This window comes from Canis lupus, chromosome 4 (genome assembly GCF_003254725.2).
Source record: "Canis lupus dingo isolate Sandy chromosome 4, ASM325472v2, whole genome shotgun sequence".
NCBI lineage: Eukaryota > Metazoa > Chordata > Mammalia > Carnivora > Canidae > Canis > Canis lupus.
This window is the reverse complement of record NC_064246.1, coordinates 76,640,547-76,651,072: the sequence shown is the minus strand read 5'-3', so window position 1 is coordinate 76,651,072 and position 10,526 is coordinate 76,640,547. Positions and strand designations below refer to the sequence as shown.

Sequence of the window (10,526 nt, the reverse complement as noted above, 5' to 3'; positions counted from 1 at the left end):
ACACACATTTTTATTGCCCTAAAAATCTGATTTCCTCTTTTATTTCTTGAAGAAATAATATATGTATGTGTGTATATCAATAGTAAGAACTAAGGGTAAAAGACCAGACAACTAAGAAACGAAAAAAAAACACTCAGAAATATCTTTTCTAGATAAATAGAAAACCTGGATAAACATTAAAAAATATTTTGGAAGGACAGAACCTAGGAAACTTCAAAATAACATAATTTGCATCCTTCAGCTTTTAGAGATCATGTTTTCCTGCCATGTGACCCTGTCTCAGTCTGTTTGGGCTGCTAGAACAAATTATCAGACTGGGTAGTTTATAAACAGTAGAAATGTTATTACTCACAGGAGTAATGATCACCTTGGAGGTTGGAAAGTCCAAAGTCAAGGTGCCAGGAGATTCAGTGTCTGGAAGGAGCCGGCTTCCTGGTTCACAAATAGCTGCCATCTTTTTCCTATGCCCTCACCTGATTGAAGAGGCAAGGGGATCTCTCTGGGGTCCCTTTTATAAGGGCATTACTTCTATCTAATCTACTCCTAAAGGCTCCGCCTCCAAATACCATCATCCCAGGGGTTAGGATTTCAACATATGGTTTTGAGAAACACACATTCAGTCTATAACAGACCCTCTTCATAGGCAGTTCCTATTATAGCACCTTGTTTTTCAAGGGTATCAGAAGAGTCTTTTTTTTTTTAACGTTCTTAGTTTATTAATCCTCTCATGAAAAATCTACACAATCACCACAGATAAAGCCACTGCAGAATCTTTACTCCTTCTGTTGTCCAATCTCCAGCTCACTTTTTGCCAGCACCAACGTTGGCTTTTGCAGTCCCCCTGACTTTCTTCATTCTGTTTTTGCATTCTTTGTGCTGTTTTCTTGAAGTCTTTTTCTCCTCATACAGGCCATGTCTTGCAAGTCTGTGTTTGGGTTCATTTTTCTTTGCATAATCCAAGGAATCATAAATCATGCCAAAGCCAGTTGTCTTGCCACCACCAAAATGGGTTCTGAATCCAAATACAAATATGACATCTGGTGTGGTCTTGTACATTTTGGCTAGTTTTTCCCGAATTTCTGTCTTAGGTACTGTTGCCTTCCCGGGGTGAAGAACATCAATGACCATCTGTTTCCACTGAAGCAGTCGGTTGGTCATGAACTTCCTGGTCCAGATAGTTACTGTGTCGTTCATGATGGCGGCCGAGCTTCAAGCAGCCAGGGAGGAAAAGAGCCAGAAGAGTCTCTTTACTGCATGCCAACAAGACACAATTATATGTGGAAGGAAGAGATAGATAGATAAATCTAATTACGGGAGAAACATCCCTTCACTTTTGCCATGTTCTGTTGGTAAGAAGCAAGTCACAGGTCCTGTCCACACTCAAGGATAGGAGATTATACAGAGCATTTCCAAGGTCTATCTGCCACACCTATGAAAAGAATTTTCCATAAGCTCATACTACAGAGAGGATTCCTAAGATTCCTAATTGTCCAAGGAGTCTTTTCCTGGCAAGCAACCTTCCATTTAAAGGTCAAATCAGTCCCACAAAAATAACTTATTTCTTGTTCTGACCACTTCTCAAAACAAAATGAGAAGTATTTTAGTAGCCAATGGAATATAGCTGTTCACCATGGTGTAACATTACTAAACAATGGTGATAAACCTAGGTGATAACTGTGTTTCCAAATCACTTCTGTTTGATATTATTCCAAGATTACTCAAAATGCCTCCCTAATGTTTCCTTTCTCTGATAGGAATGGTTTATTATGTGAACAGAGCTGTAAACATGCAATTAAACAATCTTACGAGGAAGTTAATGTCTCTATCTAGGGCCAGTATGGTAAAGGCTAGAGCCCAGTGGTGTGCTTGAACAGTTATTAAGGAATGTCCACGCCTCTGTTTAATTGCTAATGTACACTTCCTTAATATGTGTTGCTCTCACTGGATCTCTTGTCCATGACATTGAAACTATCACCTGACAGTTTGTTCAAAACTAAAATAGTTAAGTCAGAAATTTTCTAAATAGTGCATATTTTTCATAAACCAGAAATTTTCTAAATAGTGCATATCTTCATAAACATTTTATTTAATCCAAAACCAAAGATCTTTTGCTATTATTTTGATACAAGGCCAAGACTATTTTTAGTGTGTATATGACTAGTGATTAGATTTCCCCGTTGTCTTTCATCAACAAATTCATCCATAATGCATCATCGATGATTTCTGGTTTAGTTTTCTTCAAAACAGAACAAAAATATACAAACACTAACAAAATAAGAATTTGAAGTAAATCTTCTAGTTTCACTATTTATTTCACATATGTTTTATTCACATCTATTTGGATAGTAATTATTAGCAACTCATATCTACTGAGTCTTTCAAACGTATTTGACATGATTTTCAGAGAAATCATCTCCCTTACATTTTATATTTATATTTTATTAATACAATGTAATTAATTTTCAAAACCATTACAACCACTTAAAATGACATTATCAGGTTTGGGACCAAGCCCAATTCGTTTTTCATAAGGATTCAATGTGAGCAAGTAGCCTAGAGAGTAGTCTTAGCCAAGGCACTCAAAGTTTTTTGGGCAACAGTGGGCCTGCTTTAAGAAGGAATTAAGTGTTATTTAACCAGTAGATTGGTTAAGAGATCATTTTTAAAAGCTTCTGCCATTAATTGTCAAAGATGTAAGCAATATGCACAAATTAACAAATATTCTTAACCCCTACTCTGTGCTAAATTATGGAGGAAGATGCTAACTGCCCCCACATAAAAGGAAAAAAAAAATGTGATTTCAATTACTGTGTGAGGTACTCCTACACTTATGTAATGTTTACAGCATAGGAAGCATTGCTTCCTTAACCCTAAAAAGCTTTTGATGTTAGCCTGGAATTCCAGTAGGTGTTAAAGAATAGTGAAAAATTCACCAAGGTCCCAAGGTTATTGCTTAATGATTTATGACTCATCAGTCCTTAGTTGAATGTGCCCTGTCAAATTCATTTTTTAACAACAACAAACATGAGGTTGAATTGTAAAATAGTTTCCATTTAATCCAATTTATTTTATGCAGTTATGCTCAAGAATGCATGCCTAGAAAAGCTATAGTGGTAAATTCAACTCCCCTCTCCTGTACCCCATATATAATCAACCACCAAGTCAGCCACTCAAAACTGTCCATTTTTCTCCCCAACTTTATCATGTCACTGCTTTAATATATTCCTTCTAATCTCCTGAAAAATTCTCTATCCTTCTTCCTGACACCAACCTTCCCCTCTAGTCTATATCCACACTGCTTCTAAAGTTCACAAATCTGCTTCTACAATTCCTATTTTTAAAACCTACTCTGGATTTCTACATTCCAAAGAGTAGTTCCAAAGCTCCTTTAAATAGAGCCAAACAGGACCACACACTCTAGATTCACCATATTTACCATCATCATCTATGATTGTTCCCAGAGTCTCAAGTCCAACATCATAAACCTATCTCCATTCCTTCTTCAAGTGAACAAACACTGTGTAAGTTTGTATCATGGCAAGTCTGTTCTTGTTTCTAAAAAACCCTATTTCCTTAAAATCTTTGCATACATTCACTCATCCTTCAAGATCAACTCTTTAAACCCTTACTCAAATCTTCATGTAGTTTGTCAACAATATTTTGGGCACCTTTTTTTATTGCCCAAATGTTTTTGATGAATAGTTACTGAGTCCCAAACACTGGACTGAGTTCTAGTGCTATTATGCCATAAACTCCTTGACAGTGGGCATCATATCTTACTCATATTTATACCACTTCCAATTGTCTAATGCAGTATGTGCATACCAGGCACTGTATTTAAGTTCACTGCTTGAATGAATAAACATCAATGCCATTAAACATACCAATAAAGTAGTTTTGGAGATTTTATTAGAAAGTTCCCTATGCATTGTCCTCCGAGTGTTAGGAAATAAATGGGATCAACATCCTAAGTTGAACAGCCTCTTGGCTACCTTGGGCTTTTTGCTGTAATACAATGTTTCTATTCTTGCAGAGTTAAGATAATATGTCTCTGTTCATTTATTTAAGATTTTATTTATTTATATGAGAGAAAGAGCAAGCAGGAGCAAGGGGAGGGGCAAAGGGAGAGGGACAAGCAAACTCCCCACTCAGTGGGGAGCTGGACATGGGGCTTGATCCTAGGACCTGAGATCATGACCTGAGCCAAAGTCAGACACTTAGCCTACTGAGCCACCCACGCACCTCTGCCTCGGTTAATTTAAACATCTAAATGGATAAATATGTCTTCACACTATTCCCTCAATGTATTAAAGAATAGAAATTATAGTAACCAATCCACTTCTTGATATTACATACACATGGTAAATAATTAGGTTGACATAAATAAATTTTCAGTGAATTGGCCATTTCTTTTTTAACCAGCAGACTACAAGTCACGTTTACCCTTTCTATGTCTCCTATTTTAGTTGGGGTAGAAGATAAATTAGTTCCATTCCCTAATACAAATATAAAAGTTTCCATGTCAATTTCAATTCAAGGACATAACAAATTTCTTCATTTTTATGTCATGTACCACTTTTACTGATATTTACTATATTGACGGTATAATTGACAGGTGGTCAGAAGTTGTCTGTTCATTTTCCTTCTTAGTCTACTGAGGTTTACATCAAAGCTTTTAAAGATAATTGAAGATCACAACTTTGAGTACTCAATTTCTTTAAAATCTCATTCACCTGTGATTGTTATTTGGCAAACTTTTAAGGATAGGTGTTAATATACTGTATATGTTAATATCTTGCCATGAGTGTAGTCAGTAGTTTTAAGATAATCCTTTCTCTTTCAAAAAAGTAGAGAAGAGAAGGGGTAAAGAGCCAAACCTTCTAAATTAAGCTATAATAAAGATGAATTTTGTTATTTCTAAATATTTTGACAGAAAACTGCAGTGAAACAGTAGCTGTGAACACGAAGATGTTTTAGTGACTTGGAAACATAGATCGCAAGACCAACTACTATTAAAAATGTGCAGTTCTTTAAGCACTGCTTAAATAACAATTTGCGATATATTTGTTATTCAGTTAAATCCCCAAAGATGTTGGGACATTTTGATCATAAGAGCTTGTTATGGCCATTTATTTTCCAGTACTATTTCCAAACACTTGAATCAGTGTCACAATGGACACTCTGAAAAGCAGGATTATAAAATCTAGAATTTTGCTGAGGATAATGTTAGCAAAAAGACTTCTTGAAGTCTTTTTAAGTGGGGGCCCAGGCAGTGTATCATAATAGCTATTTGGCAACAAGGAGCAGAGTGATCTTTCTAAAACCAATTTTATCCTCATCAATAACCTAGCTATCTAGAAATTAAAATGTATAAAACTATCCTTGTTGAAAGTCAAGAACTGATGAATTGATAGTACCATTGAAAGGAACAGTGGAAAAATAAGCCCTGGATTATCCCAGCAGGATAATGCACATGTGGTAAAGGAGCATGGAAGACAGGGCGTATGAGGGAAGCACTGAGAGAGGTTGACAGTTCCAACAAGCCTGTCTAGTTGCACCCAACGTTCATCACCCCCCTCCCTTGGTAGACAAGCCAATATCTATAGCATAGTTTCTGTTTTTTTTAATTGAAATATAGTTGACATACAATATTATAGTAGTTTCAGGTGTACAACGTATGATTCAACAAGTTTATATATCATGCTGTGTTCACCACATGTATAGCTACCATCTGTCACCAAACAATGCTATTACAATATCATTGGTTCTATGCCCCATTGTATCTTTTATTCTTATGATTTATTCATTTCATAACTGGAAGTCTATTGTGCCCCCCCACCCCGCCTGCTGACTTTGCCAACCCTCTACTCCCAACCCCCCTGGCAACCATCAGTTTGTTCTCTGCATTTAGGAGTATGATTCTGCTTTTTGTTTGTTTGTTAAATCATTTGTTTGGTTTTTTTTAGACCTCATATGTAAGTAAAATCATACGGTATTTGTCTTTCTCTCTTTTATTTAACTTAGCATAATAGCCTCTAGGTCCAGCCAAGTTGTCACATATGGCAAGATCTCATGCTTTTCTGTGGCTGAGTAATATTCTGTTGTATATGTACCATATCTTCTTTATCCATTCATCAATCAATGAACACTTAGGTTGTTTCCATACATTGTAAACAATTATTGTAAACTTGTAATTGTAAATTTGTATCGTAATTATCATAACTACTGTAAATAATCCTGCAATAAACATGGAGCTGCATGTATCTTCAAATTAGTGTTTTCATTCTCTTTGGGTAAATAGCCCAGTAATGGAATTATCATATCATTCTATTTTAAATTTTTTGAGGAATTTCCATACTATTTTCCACAACAACTGTACCAATTTACATTCCCATCGACAGTGCATAAGTGTTCCTTCTCCAAATCCTCACCAATACTTGTTATTTCTTGTCTTTTTGATTCTAGCCATTTTGACAGATGTAAGGTGATATCTCATTGTGGTTTTGATTTGCATTTCCCTGATGATTAGTGTTATTGCATATCTCTTCATGTGCCTGTTGGCCATGTATGTCTTCTCTGGAAAAATATCTGTTCAGATCCTCTGCCCATTTCTAATCAGATTATTTGGGGGTTTTTTATGTTGAGTTGTATAAGTTCTTTACATATTTTGGACATTTACTCTTTACCAGATATATCATTAGCAAATATCCAATTCAGCTTTTTTACCTTGTTGATGGTTTCCTTTGCTATGCAAATGTTTTTATTTTGGTGTAGTTCCAGAGTTTATTTTTGCTTATGTTTCCCTTGTCATAAGAAACATATTTAGAAAAATGTTATGGCGATGTCAAAAAAAATATTGCCTATGTTCTCTTCCAGTTCTATTCTAGAAATCTTATGGTTTCAGGTCTCATATTTAGATCTTTAGTCCATTTTGAGTTTATTTTTGTATGTAGTGTAATAAAGTAGTTCAGTCTCATCCTTTTGCATATTGTTGTTCAGTTTTCCCAGAACCATTTATTGAAGAGACTGTCTTTTTACCCATTGTATATTCTTTCCTCCTTTGTCAAAGATTGATTGACCATATAAGTGTAGGTTTATTTCTGGACTCTCTATCCTGTTCCATTAATGTATGTGATGTGTCTATTTTTGTGTCAGCACCATACTGCTTTGATTACCACAGCTTTGTAGTATACTTTGAAATATGGAATTGTGATACCTCCAGCTTTGTTCTTCTTTCTTGATGTTGCTTGGCCATTTGGGGTATTTTGTGGTATTATACAAATTTTAATATTATTTGTTCTAGTTCTGTGAAAATGCTATTAGTATTTTGATAGGAATTGCACTGAATCTGCAGATTGCGTTGGGTAGGATGGACATTTTAACAACATTTAATTCTTTCAATCCATGAGCATGGAATATTTCTTTCATCAATGGTTTTCAGAGTATGGGTCCATACTCTTAACCACTTTGGTTAAGTTTATTTCTAGGTATCTTATCCTTTTTGGTGCAATTGTAAATGGAACTGTTTTCTTAATTTCTCTTTCTGCTACTTTGCTATTAGTGTATAGAAACACAATTGATTTTTTAATTTTGTACACTACAACTTTGTCAAATTCGTGTATTACTTCTAATAGTTTTTTGGTGGAGTCCTTAGAGTTTTATATGTACAGTATCATGTTATCTGCAAATAGTGATAGTTTTACCTCCTTACCAATATGGTTGTTTTTATTTCTTTTTCTTGTCTGATTGCTGTGACTAAGACTGTTGAATAAAAGCAGCAAGAGTGCATATCCTTGTGTTTTTCCTGATCTTAGAAGAAAAGTTCTCAGTTTTTCACCATTGAGCATGATGTTTGCTGTGGATTTTTCATATACAGCTTTTTTTATGTTAGGTATGTTCCCTCTATACCCACTTTGTTAAGAATTTTTATCATGAGCAGATGTTGACTTTTGTCATATGCTTTTTCTACATTTATTGAAATGTTCATGTGATTTTTTCCTTCATTTTTGTTACTGTGCTGTATCATGTTGATTGATTTGTGAATATTGAGGCAAATGAAGAAATTAAAGAAGAAACAAAAAATATAGGGAGACAAATGAAAATGAAAACACAACAGTCTGCAGCATAGTTATTTAAATGACTAAATGAAGGGTAGCATAAATAAGAGAGAAAGCTGCTGCAGATCCTTGAGCTGAAAATTACATAAAAAACAAAACTGTTTTAAAATACTTACAGCCTTTGCACTGCCCAAGCTTAGAATTCTTACATACTAAACTAGAGACAAGTTTCCAGAGGAGATGTGCAAGTGATTATCTAAACTGGACCACATTTGAGATTTCTCTTCAAAACTTTTTTAATCAGATACATCCATACATAACCTCTCAATCTCCACCCCTGCCTTCTTCATATAGACAGACAATGAAAAAGGAAAGAAGCAAAAACCACCAAAGTTGAGATGCTGCTTTATATAATAAAGACATTAGAGAATAGAATGGAGCTTAGTAAAATCTCACTGATACTTATCATCCAATTTCATTGGCAGTCTTGGGGTATAAAACTAAATTGTTTTATTGTGTTCATATTTATTTAGTAACTTGATCTAGGTTACTAATATGTTTCCTGGCTAAAGTATGGGGATAATGTATGAATAACATTTCTTAAATAATAGCACAATCTAAAGCATTGTTGACTACTATGCATCTGTCAGTTGCGTTGCCTATATGTGAGTCTATCCTTCTAAAATACTTAAAAATGTATTTGCTTTGGCTATTAAGTACTCCAAGCATTAGTCAGGACTTTTTTGGCTACAACTAATCATAAACTAATTTGAATTAACTAAAGTAAAGAGGAATCACTGGAAAGATAGTAAGATAGCTTTCTGAATCAAAGGAAGAGATACACAATAGGAGAACATCCCTCAGATACTCCAAATAACAAGAGCGCATTTGCCACCAAGTGCATGATCCTGTAAAGAGCTATTCAAACTGCTACGAAGTGGAAAGTCACCCTGGATGTATGCACTATAGGTCTCTTCATATCCTAGTTACTATTTCCTGATGACATTTTCCTTTGTTACTTCAAATTTTGGAGGGACAAAAACTAAAAACATACGCATATTTAGAAGACAGAGAAAAAATCTATCCTTCTTTCCATACCCCCTCTTTCTACCCCACTCTATATTGTACAAATTTGTACAAAGGCAAATATTAAAGGAAATTTTGTCTGATTTAACACAAATACTAAGGAAATAAAAATCCACATAGTAAGATAAATATGCTATTTATGCTCCATAAATTTATTCTTCATTCCTCATTTTACTCCCACTAAATATTTTCTCTTCTATGTGTTTTAGTTAATGTCTTTCTTCAAATGGTGTGTATACTTATAACAATATAAAAATGTACATATCACATACATTTGTATTTAGCACTTTTCTGTTATTCTCTAATAAAAAATAAAAGAGAAACTATTCTCTCTAACTTCTGCTACATGCAGCAGCCATGAGCTATACTCAGATGTCCAAAGAAAATGTAGTTTCTTTCTTATACAGTAGTTCTTATCCAGGATTTCACTTTTCATTACCTATGGTCAACCACTGCCTGGAAGCTGATGGTCACAGGCTACCTCACAATGCCTACATTATTCACCACACATCAAGTAGACATTTTATCATCCCATGTCATCACAAGAAGAAGGATGAGTATAGTAAGATATTTTGACAGAGAAGACACATATAACTTTTATCACAGTATATTGTCATAATTATTCTATTTCATAATTATTGTTATTAATCTCTGTGCCTAATTTATAAAATAAACTTTATCATAAGTATGTATGTACAGGGAAAAACAGAGTATATATGGGGTTTGATACTATCCACAGTTTTAGACATCCACTAGAGGTTTAAAATGTGTACTCCTTGGGGCTCCCTGAGTGGCTCGGTGGTTTAGAGCCTGCTTCAGCCTAGGGCGTGATCCTGGAGACCTGGAATCGAGTCCCACATCAGACTCCCGGCATGAAGCCTGCTTCTCCCTCAGCCTGTGTCTCTACCTCTCTCTCTCTCTCTCTCTCATAAATAAATCTTTAAAAAGAAAAAAAAAATAATTAAATTTAAAAATAAAATAAAATGTGTCCCCTTGAATAAGGGGAGACAACTGTATTTGATCATCCCCACAAGCTGCTAGATAGTCTAGGGGCAAACTTTACCTCCATTGGTACCCTTTAGGATAAATGCTGAAGCTTCTAGTTTTCTGCTCCCCACTCCATTTCCCCTGTTCTTGTTTGACATGACACCAAGGCATTTGGGGAGGGTGTGTTGAGGGATCTTCACTGGCCCCTGTTGGAGAATATCTAGTCAGGTCTGCTTAAAGGATCAACAAGGTGTCTGGTCCACATGGACCTGGCTGTCTGCCCTGTGCAAGTTGCCCACATTCTGGAACCTTCAATCCTATGCCAGGTCATGTTGGGCCCCTGGATCTTCTCAGGCTCATCTGTCTCACCGTTCCCCTTCCAGAACACCAGCCTAT

General features: G+C 35.3%; 1 protein-coding gene across 1 annotated transcript; it reads right to left on the bottom strand.

Moving 5' to 3' along the window:
* Positions 1–690: 690 nt before the first annotated feature.
* On the bottom strand, positions 691–1,250 carry LOC112652737 (40S ribosomal protein S24-like). The gene has a single exon (XM_035715419.2). The coding sequence runs from the start codon at positions 1,192–1,194 to the stop codon at positions 802–804; it is 393 nt and encodes a 130-aa protein (XP_035571312.1). The 5' UTR covers positions 1,195–1,250; the 3' UTR covers positions 691–801.
* Positions 1,251–10,526: the final 9,276 nt, after the last annotated feature.